This window comes from Solanum verrucosum, unplaced genomic scaffold (assembly GCF_900185275.1).
Source record: "Solanum verrucosum unplaced genomic scaffold, falcon-dt-bn FXZP01000060.1, whole genome shotgun sequence".
In the NCBI taxonomy this organism is placed as follows: domain Eukaryota; kingdom Viridiplantae; phylum Streptophyta; class Magnoliopsida; order Solanales; family Solanaceae; genus Solanum; species Solanum verrucosum.
In genome coordinates, this window is record NW_026020129.1 from 3,089,190 (window position 1) to 3,106,589 (window position 17,400).

The window sequence follows — 17,400 nt, forward strand, 5'->3', positions numbered from 1 at the left end:
GCTCATTATTTGGGTTCTCCTGCATTACCAAGTCCAGTAGTCCATATGCTCGAGTTCACCCAGGGCAATGTCTCATCAATATGCACTTATGCCAAAGTAAGTAGACTCGCTATGCCCCACATGGTCAGCCACCAAATCATCAAGCAATAACTTTTGTGCCCCCACTGATCCATTGTCATACTAAATCATAACAGCTGCATGTTTTTCAGGATCGAAGATCATCGAACTAATTTTAAATTTTCAACAACCAATATTTGGATATTTGTAATATACTTGTACTTCTGTGCCACATAGACTGAGTATTAACAAAAACTTCCAGTATATGTTAGCTCGGCCACATGCCAAATGTGGTACAGTATAGTGCTATAACTTGTTAACAACTCCACAGAGCATTATTATATACATACCCTTGTTGATCCTTGATATGCAACTAACTCATCAAGTCAATGACATCAAGGAAACTAGAGATATCAGCCAGTGTGTTGATCGTTGATCTTGCAAATCAACTTCATAGATTCATAGGAAACTAAGAGATATTTCATGTGCAAGATTGCTTAACATCTCTTCATCGCATTATTATATACATACCCTTGTTGATACTTCAAATGCAACAAACTCATCAAGGAGACTAGAGAGATTAGCCAATACATTGGTGTTGGCGCCTGCATTGTTTTCCATGAAAAAATCCGTGATCAAGCAAATCATCTTCATGGAAACTAAGATATATTCCTAAGTCAAGCATTCATTTTCTCGATATTACTACTGCCACAAACCAACAACACTTCATTAATCAAAGATTCATGTGGCTGCAAACCAGCTTCTTTCATCTCATAGAGAACCTTCATGGCTTCAACACCAAAGCCATGTTGTATACATCCCATCAACATTGCATTCCAGCAGGCAATATTGCTCTTATCCTCTCGTGCATTGAAAACCCTCCGAGCGTCCGTTAGCAACCCATATTTACCATACATGTCGATCAAGCTACACCGCACATAACTATCCGTATCAAGTCCTACCTTGACGGAAGTAGCATGAACCTGTTGACCACAACATCCAGCATCCCTCAACTTCCCACAAGCTTTAAGAATACTAGAAAATGTAAAACTATTTTTCTTCACTCCTTCTCTTACCATCTCCCTGAAAATCCTTATCGCGCCTTCAAACTGTTCCTCTTTACACAAATTGCCAATTCTAGCTGTCCAAACAACTGTATTACAATGTGGAACATGATCAAACACATTATCCGCGCTTTCTAAACAACCAAATTCCCCATAAAATTTGATCAAAAAACTACTCAAAGCCATACTTTCACAATTACCCAACTTCAATAACCATCCGTGAATCTGTTTCCCAAGTTCCAAATTCATCATTTCCACACAAGCCTTAAGAACACACACCAATATCCCATCATCAATTAAATCACCACACTTACACAAGTTCCCCGCCTCACTCTGCATCTCCATAAACAAACGCAAAGCTCCTTCATACTCCCCATTTTCAACACACCCCGCGATCATCGCAGCCCAAGACTTAGAATTTCTCACACGCATTTTATCAAACAGTTGGCGGGCATGTTCAAAACAACCACAAAACACAAGCATCAGCAACAAACGATTCAGTAACGGCAAGCTAGGAACAACATCACTTTTACAAATATGCTCATAGACTTCAACCGCGTTTAAAGGGTCACGAGATTCAGTGCATTCTTTGATTAGGGAAACGTATACGTCAACTGGTATGTTAAGGCCAAGACTATCCATTAGCCTTAAAACATCAGAGATTGTGCAACTTGGGTTTGTAGTTTTCTTGATCTCTGGCTTAATGGGTTGGTGTATTTTGTAGTGAGGTTTATGTAGAGGCAATTGGAATTGAAGGGGGGTGTTGGAAATGGAATGGGTAGTGATGGGTATCCATTTCTTGGAGTTTTTTGAAGTGATGTTGGTATGCAACAATGGTGGTTTTGGGTAGGATGATGCGATCGCCATTGATTTTTAGAAGGATTGTTTACTAGAATTCATAGTGAAGAAAATTACTAGGCGCCAAATTCAGTTGGAATCAACTATAAATACTTCACAATTTAGTGGCGGTTTGTCCACAGATATTTTTCGGTTTTTTTCAAATATTATATTGGAAACTATTTGAACACAAAATTATAGTAATTATTACTACAATTTTTCGAAATTTCAGATAAAGAAATTATTTTCACTCCAAATCATTCAGAAATTCAAAACCAACTCCAATATACTGTAATTTTTATGTCCAAACAACCACTTAATAATATCTAGGCAATAGTAACATGTGAAATATGTTGGCAGGAGGGATTAAAAATAATTGCAACATAAAATAATAAACCTATCGGTGTTTGATTGGATGTGAAATTTAAGAATAAAAGAAATTTTGAGATATGTAATTTAAAATAAGTTATAGATACTTGTGTGGTTATGAATTATCTTATTTTAATAAAAAGAAAATCTTAATAAGAAATTATAACATTCTTTTGGTACCCAACAAAAAAAAAGAACGTCACAAATTGAAACAAGGGCATTGGAATACTATGTTTGGTTGAGGATTAATGGCTTAAACTTGAGACCTCTGAATTAACAACGCATATATGAGTGAGGTGTAAACTGCAAAATGATGAATTTATAACAAGTATTCCAGCATTGGCTTTATCCATTTTTAACAAATGTTACACAATCCAGAAGGCACTTTCATCCCAGATAAATCAGTAAAGATGCATACAATAGATAGTCAAATATTGGAATGTGATTTTTGCACTTCTGTTGTAAGCTCAAAATAGTACACTCTGCTCTAATCTATGGCAACAGCCATGAGCTCCGGCTTTGCATCTTTTGAGGAGATTTGGGGACATCCTAATGTCGCGTTTCCATGACAAGTGATGATTGGCATGGCTTGAAAGAAGAAACCTACAAAGCGCAAGCCTTTTCAGAACTATGGCTTCTTCAAACGAATCAGATTAGACCTTTCCTTGCCGATAACATGCAAAATAAACTTAATATGCAGATTAGGACACCTGAATCCCCCATCACGGGTAGTGTGTCACTTGGATATCAAATGGCACATTGAGGGCTCACCTTGCTGATTAATTCAGAGTTGACTTGACGACAGTAGGACAATCATGACGGGACAGTTTCTTTTCAGCTTTCCCATCTCAGGTCAAAAACAGTCTGCAACTTCTCCAGGATATAATAGGGAAACAAGCGATGCTTGAAGAATTGGATCTCAGTGAACTCAAAATTTCCTTTGCTTCTCTTCGCCATTGGGCTCCTAACAGTGAGTGATACTTATTTTTCTGCAGTATCAGGATGATGTACTAAATTATCATTTGCAGAAGCAGTGACGTCGCCCATGCTGGATTCATCTTCAGAGTTACATATAGATGAATTATGTTGCGACTCCAAGCCTAATTTTCCAGATGATGCAGGATCACACAGCATGGAATGCGGCAGCGATTGCAAGAAGTTGAAGTAAGCATATTTGATATCAAATCGCATGTCATACCCTGTCAGATAAACAGCAGTTTAGTTCCAGTATCCTTGTAAAGGAAAGAAAGAGAATGAGATAAGGCTTTCTTTTTCTGTCCTCTTTTCTTCCTTTCAGCTTTTGCTTAAATAGGAGAAGATTATTACAGTAGTTTACAGCGATGGTGAGTCCTCTGCTGTCTGGGCTCTGTTTAACATGGTGAAACCACATGCTTGGCCTGGATAATTTGTGTAAAAGAGTAAGATGGTTAGTTTAACACCACTAAGTAAGGCTACCGCTCTCATCATGAAATGCAAAAAAAAAGGTTCTAAAAATGCCCAAAAATCTATCTGATAAGCAAAGCAGGTGTTAGGCATGATTTTGGTTTGTTCAGTAATCTTTTGTAAAAACTGAAAACTGTACCAAATCACTGAATGTTTGAAAATCAAATTGAGAGCCGGACTGAATTGCCAAATTACAAGAATCTAAAGCTGAAATTTGAGGTTTGTTTTGGTAATTCGGCAATATAGGTTCGCTTAAAAAAATCCTGTTTAATGCCAGGAGAAGACTATAATTATTGCACCATATCAAATTATACAAACATGATAGATGAAAGGAATTGTAACTGCCGAAATAAAGAGGAAGAAGATGAGTAGAGTAAAAATATAAGACAAAACTGTGCAAAGGTTCTTGGGAACAATGACGGTAGTCCCGACTACTCAATGAAGAGAGCAATTTTTGCTGACTAATGAAGTAAGGATAATAATTTTAGATGCTTGATTAGCGGAAAATGGCATGGCATTCGAGCTGTCAAGAAAGAATAATGAAGGAAGTCTACATGCATATCATATTGAGTTCATTCTTGCTACATATCCATCCATTAGCCAAAACAAGCTTCAGCTAGCCATTAACTATCTTCATCTAATTTTGCTAATTGGGTTTACTAATTGCAGTGAGAATAAAGTAAGGGCCTGTTTGGATTGTCTTTTGGCTTATTTTTGTTATTTTGACTTAAACATAAGTACTTATAAGCACTTTTTAACCGTACCCAAACACTTCAAAACTGCTTAAAAGTTATTTTGGCTTAAAAGCACCTAAATAAAGTTAATCCGAACGGGCACTAAGTTCAATTAATTGTTTGAACTTTAAAATTCCAGCCCAATTTATTTAGCAAAAACTTTGGGGCTAATTGGAAATTTCAATTTCAAAAATAATAAACTTATTGAATGAGAATTGATCCGTTGTTGACGCTAAAGTTTATGAAGAAAACAATAAAATGAAAATGACAGTACTTTTCGGTAAATTGTTACTTGCATTGCAAAGATGATGTGTAATAACTCTCAAACTAGCACCTAATAAAAAGGAGATAATATGTCTCATTGAACCTTCTTTTTTTTTTCCCTGGGATGGGGATGAAAATAGAGGCAAATGCCCAAAGCTGCTTTGAGAAACATCAGCATCATCAACAATGTAATGCAATCAAGAGACCAATGACTAGACCTAGTGTTAAGAAGGGGAAACTCAAGACGAAATGAACAAAGAGATAAGTAAAGATAATCGTGAAAGCTTACAAGTAAAGAATTTCGCCTGCCTTGACTGTAACTTCAAATGGTCTTGGTCCATTGAAATATAAGGGAAACTTGGTCATTTCCTTCTCTTTCAACTCAGGTGAAGGGTATGGATTAACACTGCACCACAGGACATTCCTCACTGGTTCCTCCAGTTCCAAAGAGAACTTCCCAGTATCCTATAAACAACACATGTCAGCACAATTGAACAATACATTGTACTGAAATTCAAGTTATCTGAAATGAATTATAACCAAATTCCTAATTCAGTGGGGCATGACCAGTCAGCTAAACATATACATCACAAAGCACTACAAACGTGTTGAACTTCCAAAAAATACATGAAAGGAAAAAATGGAACCTGGGCAGTGGTAAACTGCTACAACAACTAGCTTTTAGTAACTATTTCTTCCGAGCTACTGGCTACAACTCAAAAACCGCTATATGTATGTGTACCAAACATCCTCCGTGTCTTTTTATGTGATACTCTTTTCTTTTGGTCCAATCCCAAAAAGAAGAATGACAACTTTCTATATTTGAAAAGTCTTAGCTAATAACATCTTCATTGCAATCCATCATCACAAATACATCATAAAGCGGCATTCAATCCTAGAGCAAGAATTCACAATAAAAACCCGACAAATTTCAACTGCATAACATATGAATACATTAAAGAACAAGACAGTAAACTAAAGCTGAGATTTGAGTTCTCCGCAACGAATTAAAACCAAATTGCTATTAACATAGCAACCCATCAACGCAAACACATCACAAAGTGCTACAATTCAAGAATCCATACAAAAATCCATTAAAACTACAAGGACATAAGGCAAAATTGCTACTTTGATAGGAACACATCAACATATATAAACCATAAAGCAGCTCTACAAATGCATTCATTTCCTAGAATTTCACATATAAAACCGAACCAAGCTTCAAGCGCATAACAAGTACATTAAAGAAAAAAATATGGAACCTGGGAATAGTGGTACTCGGCAGCAGGATACTCACGAATATACATCCTATGAACATCAGTAGGAGGAAGAAGCAAAAAATGCTTCTCCCCAGAGACAACAGCATAAATATTCTCATAATGATCCTTATGAAACGAAGTCTCAGACAACTCATTCCCAATCCAAAGATTCACCGCTTCAGGTAAACACCCAAAAGCCTCAGAAGCCCAAGCAAAATCAGAATCACAATCTTTACTCAACGCCCCATACTCACTCCGAAAGCAATCATTCTGCTGCTGCAAATAACCCACACAACCCATCTCAGATTCCAATACCCGGGTCAACGCATCAGGAAAAGGAAGATGCTTCACTTCAGCAGAAGCGAAACAGAGTGAAGAAGGGGAAATGGGGTTTGGGGAAAGTGCATCAGCACGGCCTGTAGGAGTGAGGTGAAGTGAAACAGTGGAAGAAGAAAGGGTATTGGTTAGATAATGAGTTGATTGCCATAGAGTGGTGGCTGGCCAGTGGTTTACGGCGTTGGAAATGAGGCAAGGCTTGTTGGGGGAAACGTAATCACGGAGGAATTGGAGGGGGGTGGGTGGGGTAGAGAGGTGGTTGATTTGGGTTGAAGTGCCTAGGGTTAGATCTCGAACTTCTTGCCAGAGGTTTTGTATGGGTCCTTCTTCTTCCATGGCTGTGCAGCTTAAACCCTCTGCTAGTTTACAATTTACAGAGTCTGTAGAGTAGAAGCTTGTAATTTACTAATTATGCATTCATATAATAATTACTTTGATGTTGTCACATTTTTTGGCGTGACCTAGTGTTCAATGAATTGGTTAAAAATTATGAGGTCTGGAATTTAATTCCCCCGTCAAGACAAAAAATACTAGCTGATTATTACCTAATGATACATGTTGCTGCAAAAGTTTGTCCGGACTCGCGACACCACGATCATCAAAGAAAATGTTGTCACATTATGTTTAAGGGTTAAAATCTATTGCGAAAATTTTATCCTTCTTTCGACTTAATTTATGGGACTTCACACCTTACTTATGGATCGAGTAGGTCTCATTATCTTCGGACTACACACCTTATTTATGATTTTATATTGATTATCGAATATGTTATTATATTGATGTTAATTCTATCATGTATTTTATTTTATCTCTATAATAGTATAAGTTTATTTTTCATATTATTAATATGTGATACTATGAATCAATGAAATACAATTTATTTAAATATTATATTAATTTTATAATATAATATCATACATTATAAAATAAGAAATGACTATCATTCGAACATTAAGTAGATATTCATCATTCATAAACTTCAAATTTTGATTTCGATTTGATCTTGTCTCCCTACAAAAGGTTTAACACAACGATGTAGACAAGCATTGTAACATTGAAGATTAGTAATGCCACACTTGGTAATACAAGCGTTTGCACATCTTTGAACATCAGATAATTCTTTTGCATCTAATACCATCATCAATAATATTATAATAACAAAATCTAATCCCAACTTTATCATAAACTTCATAATATAAGTTGATCCCAACTTTTGTTTAGTAGTAGTAAATAGTAATAATTGCAAGAATTCTTAGAAAAAGAGATTAGGGTTAAGCTGGTCTATTTAAGCTATAAGATTATGGAAAGCAGCGTGAGCAAATCTCCATCTCACTGCATCATATTACATTACACTAAGAATATTTTTTAGCGGTAATTAATTAACGACAGTGGATAAAAGCTTAATTTTTGTTAAATACTTTATTTTTAGAGGCAATTAGCTAGGAGTCTCTGTAAATGTCCATAAAGTCTATAACGATATTGGACCTAATGACAGTTAACTAATGTTGGTAAAGGCTTTAACACTCTTTGTTACTGCATATTTATTGTCGCTAAATATTATTTTATTATTGTAGTGTTAATAAATTGGATAATTTCAGTATTGCACACTAATCTCCCTTATCTTTGTGATATTATGTTTATCTCTCTGAAATTATCTCTTAATTAGTTATGTACACTTCAAGTTACCCCACACCCACCACCCGGTTGCCATTTTTATTTTTGTGGATTTTCTTTTCTTTTGTTCTTGTCCTATATGTGAAAAACAAAGTGTCCCTCGTTGATTAAGGAATTATCTTCTTATATTGAATTGTCTATTATTAATTTGTAAAGAGCTCCAAAGCTGAAGCAAGTGAGGCACAACAAGAAGAGAACTATTGTACCTGACACTAGTAATGGCCCTGATTAATCAGGTGGGAAAGCCAAGCAACCAAATTTGTATGGAACTGCAGTTCAATGAGCAAAATGATCAGGGGTTACTAAAAGCCAAGCAACCAGGACAATACTAATCAGGAAGCGACGCCATGGCAACTAGTGACAGATAAATCCGGTAGTAAAGTCTCACACTATGTGGACAAAGCTACCAAGATCACTAAGGGTACTTTCAGCTCACTAACGGAGATGGGAGATATGTACCAAAGCTACTATGATATACAGGGGCAACGGAGAGATGTGATGGAGCCTGGAGGGTGCCAAATCAATAAAGATTACCTCTTGGAATGTTAGAGGCCTAAATGGTGTCTATAAGCAGAAGGAGTTAAAGAATTTTTTGAATAGTAATGATATTGCTCTTGTAGCTGTAATCGAGCATAGAGTTAACGTAAATAGGAACCCAACGATCATGAAGAAAATTGCTAATCGGTGGACATGGTGTGATAACTCTAATTATAGAAATAAGGGTAGAATTTTAATTTGTTGGGATCCAAATAGAATCAGTTTCGCAGTCCATCAAATGACTGCACAACTAATTCATGGGAGTATTGAGATTAATAGGTTGAATATCAATTTTGATTTTACAGCTGTATATGAATTGCACACTATAGCTGAAAGGAAACCTTTATGGGATAAGCTAAGAAGTATACATAGCACATACCAAGGGCCTTGGCTAGCTATGGGGGATTATAATGTTGTTGCGAGTATAAATGACAGGCTTGTTGGGAGTCCTGTATTGGAGGTTGAAATGGGTGACTTTAAAGAATATCTACATGACACTGGAACGGTAGATTTAAAGCAAGTTGGTCGTAATTTTACATGGACCAATTCCCATGTATTCAGCACTATTGATAGAGCCCTAGTTAACTCAGATTAGATACATCACATAACTCAAATTGAGGAATGGTCATGGATCCAGGTGTTTCTGATCATTCACCGTTGAGTGTAGTATTCCAGGAGCAAAGATGTAGATCAACCAAATCGTTTAAATTCTTAAATTGTCTTGCTGAGCATAAAGAATTTATACCACTTGTGGTGGAAGCATGGAGGTGTAATACACAGAAGAGAGGTATGCACGGCGTCTGGATGAGACTCAAGAATACTAAGGAATTTCGAAATGTTGCTGAGAAAATAAAAACTGCTAGGACTTGCATTGCAGAACTGCAAGAAAGTATGAGAACTGATCACCAGGATGTAGCTTTTGCGCACGAGAAGGCACTAAGGGGTGAGCTGGAAAAATGGAACTTGGTTGAAGAGAGTATACTTAAACAAAAATCAAGGGTAAATTTGTTGAAATTAGGGGATGAAAACAACTCATTTTTCTTTGTTAACATAAAGAATAGAGTGGCACAAAATAGCATCAATAAGATGGTCTCACTATCAGGAACAATGTTACAGAAACAAGAGGAAATTGAGAAGGAGGTTACATTGTTCTATAGAGGCTTGCTAGGCACTGCTGCAACGCAAATCTCTGCTATTAACCCGACCACTATCAAAGAAGGAACAATCCTGCATAGAGAACACCAGTTGAGGCTCATCCAACCTGTCACTAAGGAGGAAATACATGATATTTTATGGGCTATATGGGACAATAAGGCTCCGGGTTGTGACGGCATGAATGCATATTTTTTTAAGAAGGCTTGGCAAGTTGTAGGGCCTGATATCCAGGATGTTGTGATGGAGTTTTTCAAGTCAGGTATTATGTATCAACCTATAAATTGTACTAATATTACTCTGATTCCAAAGATTCAGAACCCTTCCAAAGTAACTGAATTCAGACCTATAGCCTGTTGCACCACTTTGTACAAGATTATTTCTAAAGTCATTACGAATAGACTGAGAGGTGTGATGGATATGCTAATTGATAATAATCCGTCAGCTTTTGTACCCAGTAAAGGTATAGTGGACAATATTATCCTAAGCCATGAACTGGTGAAACACTATGGAAGGAAAGGGATGTCCCCTAGGTGTATGCTTAAGATTGACATGAAAAAGGCCTACGACTCAGTTGAGTGGATATATTTAAAATAGGTCCTCGAAGGTTTAAATTTTCCCAAGACATTTGTGCATTGGATCATGCAATGTGTATCCACAGTTTCATATTCTATCCTGGTGAATGGTAATCCTACTCTATCCTTCCCTGCAAAAAAGGGCCTAAGACAAAGTGATCATTTATCTCGGTATCTCTTTGTGCTAGTAATGGAATATTTCACGAGAATTTTGAAGAGGCTTAAGAGAATTTCAGACTTCAATTTCCACCCAAAATGTGAAAAACTCAACATTATCCAACTAAGTTTTGCAGATGACTTGTTGTTCAGTAGGGAGGATGAAGGGTCTGTTAAACTAATGTATGAGTGCTTCTTGGAGTTCTCACAAGCTTCAGGGTTGCAGGCCAATCGTGATAAAAGTTCCATTTATTTTGGAAGGGTACCACACGGGGACCAGGAGGCTATACTCAATACTCTGGGATTTGTAAGAGGTGAGATGCCCTTTAAATACCTCGGGGTACCTTTGAGTTCCAAGAAGCTTACTGTCACCCAATGCCAACCACTGCTTGAAAAGATACTAGGCAGAATTACTTCATAGACAACAAAATTTCTCTCTTACGCAGGCAGGATCCAACTTATTAAGAGTGTATTGTTTGCTATTCAGATATATTGGTCACAAATTTTCTTAATACCAAAAAAGGTCATTCAAATGATAGAATCTGTATGTAGGAAGTACCAAAAAAGGTCATTCAAAGAAGGCACTTGTAGCATGGGAAAAGTTGTGTCATCCTAAGGTTGCCAGAGGGATGAATCTACTGGATCTCCATATGTGGAATAAGGCTGCACTTTGCAAGCTCTTGTGGAATGTATGTACAACGAAAGACAAGCTATGGGTCATATGGGTACATACATACTATATAAAATATGGATGCATATGGAAAGCTAAGTCTGAGCAGGCTTCATGGATGGTGAAAAAAATCCTAAATGCAAAGAAGTATTTGGATGCTATTAGCAGGACTGAACCAGAATTAATGAGGCAAACTAGCTTTTCTAAGGTTTATGTTCTCATGGGGAATGTAACGCCTAAAGTGAACTGGAGGAGACTTATATGTAACAATTTGGGATGTCCAAAGTGGATATTCATATTACAAATTGCTATCTTGGAGAAGTTGCTTACTAGAGATCGATTAATGCAATGGGGTGCACTGGATTCAGCTTCATGTTCTCTACGTAACCAGGTTAATGAGAGTCATAATCATTTGTTCTTTGAATGTACTTACTCAGGGTGGATCTGGAGCAAGCTGCTACAATGGCAGGGTATTTCTAGAGGTCTTTGTACTTGGCAGGAGGAGAAAAAGTGGGCAATTACACATGCAACTGGACATAGCATACAAGCAAAGATATACGGTATTTGGCTTGAGAGGAACTCCAGGGTGTTTTTTGAAGGTCGAAAACAGGTGCGACAAATTATCCAGGAGATCCATGTTTGAGGATCCATGAGGATCAAGCTAGCAAAGAAGTTAGTTACTATGAATTTCTATCCATAGGTTCGTCAACCTTTATAATTGTAGGATAGGTTGTTATCCAGTTGTGAGGCTTGCTGCTCCAACTAATCAAGAGTTTTGTACAAACATTCTACTTGGTAAATAATAATACACATTAATTACCAAAAAAAAAAGGTCTCAAAATTGAATGCGCCTAAAAAATATTATAAAACGTCTAAATTAGCGGACCAAAAATAACAAATTTAAGCAATATTCTATGTATTCAAAAATTGAATTAGGTTTCAAAATTGAATGTGTCATTCAATATGCATTGTATTCAGAAAATTAGGCAAAATTTATGGAAACGTTAGTTGCGTTAGTTCTCATGTTATAAGCATTGGATATATGGACACTTTATCACGCTTCATTAATTTCCATAATAATCTTATTAAAAAAATAACTCATTAAAAGAAAAGTGTTCTTGACCACATACTTGATTTCTCATTCTAAACACTTAATTGAAGCCGAAATTATTGAGGTCGAAGATCTAATCGATTTTTGTTGAGCAACTTCATGTGACTGACATTATAAAAGTAGCTCGTTGAACGATTGTCGGGTGGCAATAATAATGCATGTAGATGAATATGACATATATCTACAACTATTATACAACAACAAACAACAATAGATCCAGTAAAATCCACTAAATGAGATTTGGAGAGGGTAGATTGTACGCAAACCTTACCACTACCTCATGCATGGAGGTATTAGATACGTAATTAATTTGATGTATACCACATGTTACTTAAGAATAAAATCTATTGCCTATGTAAGAGTAAAATCTATTATCTACATTTTAATTATCTTCTTCGGACCTCAATTGTGCGTTGCTCCAAAGACGTCACACCTCACTTATGATCCTCTTCGGATCACACTTATGAGATTATATTAGATATATTATTGGTGTTAATTTTACAATGTATCTATTTTTGTATTTTATTTCATTTATGTAATATTATAAACTTAGACCTTATATTGTTGGTGTATGATATTAAAAAATGACAAAAAAATTATTCAATTTATTTAAATCTTAAATTAATCTTTAAAAATATAATATAATGCAATATATTATTTAATGATAATTAAGTGAGTTTTCTTATTAAATCAATCTCCACCTATAAATTTGCCAACCGATATAACTTTAAAAAAAATCCCAACAAACATGAATGAAAATTCAAATTACACAACTTTGAAGCACATTATAGTTATAATTTTAATAAATATTATAATAATAACTTGAAGTCAATATAGTAAATACATGAACTTCAAATTTCGAATCTAATTTATTCAGTCTGTTCTCCGCTTTTTATTTACCTAAAGAAGGGAGAAATGAGCAAACAGAAAGTGAACAAATGGATCTATAGAAGAAGCTTAACACAACGATGTAGACAATCATTGTAACATTGAAGATTAGTAGTGCCACACTTGGTAATACAAGCATTTGCACATCTTTGAACATCAGAAAATCCATTTGCGCCATCTAATACCATCATCAATAATATAATAACAAAACATAATCCCAACTTTATGATAAACTTCATGATATAAGTTGATCCCAATTTTTATTTAGTAGTAGTAATTTGCAAGAATTCTTAGATAACGAGATTAGGGTTAAGTTGATCTATTTAAACTATAAGGTTATGAAAAGAAGCGTGTGCAAATCTCCATCTCATTGCATCACATTAGGTAATAGGATAATTTGAGAGATCTTTCTTCTGATTTGATTTTATAATTTTCATTGCCTTACATGAAGTAATAGGATAATTTGAGAGATCTTTCTTCTGATTTTATTTTATAATTTTCATTGCATTACATTAAGTAATAGGATAATTTGAGAGATCTTCTTTCTGATTTGATTTTATAATTTTCATTGCATTACATTAAGTAATAGGATAATTTGAGAGATCTTCCTTGTGATTTGATTTTATAATTTTCATTGCATCACATTAAGTAATTAATAGGATAATTTGAGAGATCTTCCTTCTGATTTGATTTTATAATTTTTGTGATATTACATTTACTATTGACACACGTGATTTGGGTGTATTTCTCGCATTTTGTAATTAGGATTGGAGTGTTTATTTGTGTAAGTTTTAAATAGTTCAAATGTCTACTTGTGTACTGGTAAAGTTAAAGGTCATAGTTGTTAGTTAAAGTTAAGTTTAGGGTTATGTTTATGTATCATATGCCTTTTATTTTTGTGAATCTTTTTTCTTTTGTTCTTTCTTGTCATATGTGATAGACAAGGTGTCTCGCTGATTGGGGAAGAAAAAAATTTCCATTCATACATAGAATTGTCTATTATTAAATTTGTAAAAAGCTAGTAGAAAAAGAGTGATCTCGTGCGCATAAGAAATGGACTTGCAAGATAAAATAGATTGATTGCCCCCTCGCACGCAAAATACATGTGTTTATTACCGTCTATAATCTAAGGAAATAAGGAAATCGACGAAGACGTAGCACATTGTATTAGATTAAGGTGGATGAAATGGGAGCTTGCATGCATTTAGTGTCCTATCTTATTGTTGTTTCTTTTACTTTGGTTATCTTCAATATTTCTAATGACCATATTAGGAATAGTCCCCTACTTTCTGATCATTTTCAATTACTATCACTAGAAAGCTACCCAACTATTTCTAAAGGATTTTATGCACTCCACGATTTTTTTATTTTCTTATGCTATTAGGTCTCAAAACTGAATTTAGTTATGTCCTAAAAACAAAATTCCGATCATAAAATGGCTAAACTTTAAAATGTTGGCTAAAGATGAATTAGCAGACCAAAAATAACTATTTGTCAATTTCATCCATGAATCTTGTATAGTAATAAATTTATATATTTGGACCACTAGTTATCGTCTTGATGAACAAAGTTATCCAATAATTATATATTGGTGAGATTCTCTAAAACTAATCGAAATGCGCACAAACTAATTATATGAATACCACAATTGGCATAACAAACAAAAATTGAAGCTATAACCAGAAAATTTATAATAAGAACAAAAAAAGACAATTATATCCATGCTTGAGACTATTGAAGAAGAGTAGATTAATGAATTACTACAAGAAAGGCAAATATTGAATGAAGAAAGTTAATATATGTCATTCAATATGCATTTTATTCAGAAAATGAGGCAAATTTATAAAACAAATTTGAATATTAAGTAGACATAAACTTCAAATTTTGATTTCGATTTGATCTTGTCTCCCCACAAAAGGTTTAACACAACGATGTAGACAAGCATTGTAACATTGAAGATTAGTAATGCCACACTTGGTAATACAAGCGTTTGCACATCTTTGAACATCAGATAATCCTTTTGCATCTAATACCATCATCAATAATATTATAATAAAAAAACCTAATCCCAACTTTATCATAAACTTCATTGTATAATTTGCAAGAATTCTTAGATAAAAGAGATTAGGGTTAAGCTGGTCTATTTAAGTTATAAGATTATGGAAAGAAGCGTGAGCAAATCTCCATCTCATTGCATCATATTACACTATACCATAAATAATCTTTAGCGGTAATTAATTAACGACAATTGATAATAGCTTAATTGTCATTAAATATATGTTTTTAGAGGCAATTATGACTCTTTGTAAATGTCTCTAAAGCCTATAGCGACATTGGATCTGATGGCAATTATATTAATGCTAATAATTGGGTTTTAACACTCTTTGTTAATGTGCATATATATTGTCGCTAAATATTATTTTTGTAATTGTAGTGTTAATTAATTAGATAATTTCACACCAATCTCCCTTATGTTTGTGTTATTATGTTTATCTGCCTCAAATTATCTCTTAATTAATTATATATACTTCAAGTTACCCCACCACCATCACCACCGGGTTGCCATTTTTATTTTTGTGGATCTTTTTTCTTTTGTTCTTACTTGTCGTATGTAAAAGATAAAGTGTCCTTCGTTGATTGGAGAAGAAAACGTTTCCCCTTATATTGAATTGTCTATTAGTAAGTTTGTAAAGAGAGTGATCTTGCGCATACAAGAAATAGCTTGCAAGACAAGACAAATTGATTGCATGTCCCTTGCACGCAAAATATATGTGTCTATAACCATTTATAATCCAAGGAAATAAGAAGATTGACGAAGACGTGACACATTGTATTGGATTGAGGTGTATGAAATAGAGGCTCGTATGCATCAAGTGTCCTATCTTATGCTTCGATTTAATTCCTCTTATTGTTTCTATTACTTTAGTTGGTCTTTGTATTTGTATTGTTGATACTAGGGATTAGGGGTGTACATGGCCGGGTTGGTTCGGGTTTTTTAAATATCAAACCAAACCATTTGTGTCGGATTTTTAAATTTATAAACCAAACCAAACCAATAAAATTTGGGTTTTTCAACCTCGGGTTTTTTCAGGTTTTTCCGGTAAAGTATTCATACAAACATATAATTTAATTGTACTTCAAATATTTCTTTAGTCCTACCAAAATACAATTATCTAAGATGTTTCTTAAAAATATAACACAATATGATATGGTTAATGACACTAAAATATCCAACAAAAATAATAATAATGAAATCAAGTAAAACAAATATTGCAAATTAACAAGTCATAATGAAAATGATCATAATTTAAAAGTACTAAATCATGCTAAAATTAAGTTTAATAAGTATTAGTTACATGACTAAATATTAAAGGAAATTAAAATTAGAGTATGTATTTTAATTGTCTAAACCAATGTAAAACTAAAGAACAAATATTCAATATTATTGTCATTCTTAGTGTTGAATTGATTTTCTTTTTGCATTAGTATTAATTTGATTTTGATTTAAGCGTTGTTATTATTACCAACATCTGTGGACTATAATCTTTATTGGCCCATTCATAATTCTAAGTTTCAAACTTGAAATAATATATTAAAAGATAAAAACTATGAAAAAGTATAAGAAATGTTTAAAAATTATATCAAAGTAAATATTTTTATGTATAAAATAAAATTTTAAAATTATATATATAATGTCGGGTTGGTTTGGTCTCTGGTTGATTTTTTTTAGTTAAAACCAAACCAACCCAAATATAGTTGGGGGTTTTTTTTCAAAACCAAACCACTAGTCAGTTTATTTTTCGGGTTGACTCGATTTGCGATTTGGTTCGGTTTTCCGTTCGATTTGCTCATGTTCAATTACTATCACTAGAAAGATATCCATTACCCAACTACTTATAAAGGAAAGTCTGGACTCCATGATTTTCTTATGATAGTAGGTCTCAAAATTGAATGCACCTAAAAAAACGATTATAAAACGTCTAAACTTTAATACGTAGGCCAAATTAGATGAATTATCGGACCAAAAATAATAAATTTAAGCAATATGCTATGTATTCAGAAATTGAATGTGTCATTCAATATGCATTGTATTCAGAAATTGAATTAGGTCTCAAAATTGAATGTCATTCAATATGCATTGTATTCAGAAAATTAGGCAAAATTTGTGGAAACGTTAGTTGCGTTAGTTCTCATGTTATAAGCATTTGATATATGGACGCTATATCACGCTTCATTAATTTCCATAATAATCTTATTAAAAGAAAAGTGTTCTT

At 34.1% G+C, this 17,400-nt stretch overlaps 3 protein-coding genes across 3 annotated transcripts; 1 reads left to right on the top strand and 2 right to left on the bottom strand.

Annotated features, from left to right (window-relative positions):
- Window positions 1–579: 579 nt before the first annotated feature.
- LOC125826541 (pentatricopeptide repeat-containing protein At1g31790) lies at window positions 580–2,076 on the bottom strand. The gene has a single exon (XM_049505893.1). The coding sequence runs from the start codon at window positions 1,986–1,988 to the stop codon at window positions 735–737; it is 1,254 nt and encodes a 417-aa protein (XP_049361850.1). The 5' UTR covers window positions 1,989–2,076; the 3' UTR covers window positions 580–734.
- Window positions 2,077–2,626: 550 nt separating this feature from the next.
- On the bottom strand, window positions 2,627–6,743 carry LOC125827049 (uncharacterized). The gene is made up of 4 exons (XM_049506408.1): window positions 6,031–6,743; window positions 5,058–5,233; window positions 3,654–3,724; window positions 2,627–3,526 (listed from the first exon to the last, which is right to left on the bottom strand). Exons 1-4 carry the CDS (start codon window positions 6,697–6,699, stop codon window positions 3,309–3,311), a joined length of 1,134 nt encoding a protein of 377 aa, XP_049362365.1. The 5' UTR covers window positions 6,700–6,743; the 3' UTR covers window positions 2,627–3,308.
- Window positions 6,744–9,195: 2,452 nt separating this feature from the next.
- On the top strand, window positions 9,196–11,770 carry LOC125826353 (uncharacterized). Its single transcript, XM_049505659.1, has 3 exons — window positions 9,196–10,189; window positions 10,388–10,771; window positions 11,010–11,770. The coding sequence occupies exons 1-3, from the start codon at window positions 9,196–9,198 to the stop codon at window positions 11,768–11,770; spliced, it is 2,139 nt and encodes a 712-aa protein (XP_049361616.1).
- Window positions 11,771–17,400: the final 5,630 nt, after the last annotated feature.

Excerpts from the sequence above, each read along its gene's own strand:
- LOC125826541 (XM_049505893.1), bottom strand. The coding sequence starts at position 1,988 with ATGGCGATCGCATCATCCTACCCAAAACCACCATTGTTGCATACCAAC.
- LOC125827049 (XM_049506408.1), bottom strand. The coding sequence starts at position 6,699 with ATGGAAGAAGAAGGACCCATACAAAACCTCTGGCAAGAAGTTCGAGAT. Across the intron at positions 5,234-6,030 it reads CCGAGTACCACTATTCCCAG|GATACTGGGAAGTTCTCTTT; the intron begins GTTCCATATTTT and ends TGTTGTTTATAG. Across the intron at positions 3,527-3,653 it reads CACCATCGCTGTAAACTACT|GGTATGACATGCGATTTGAT; the intron begins GTAATAATCTTC and ends TTTATCTGACAG.
- LOC125826353 (XM_049505659.1), top strand. The coding sequence starts at position 9,196 with ATGGTCATGGATCCAGGTGTTTCTGATCATTCACCGTTGAGTGTAGTA. Across the intron at positions 10,190-10,387 it reads AGCTTTTGTACCCAGTAAAG|TTTCATATTCTATCCTGGTG; the intron begins GTATAGTGGACA and ends GTGTATCCACAG. Across the intron at positions 10,772-11,009 it reads TACTCTGGGATTTGTAAGAG|GAAGTACCAAAAAAGGTCAT; the intron begins GTGAGATGCCCT and ends ATCTGTATGTAG.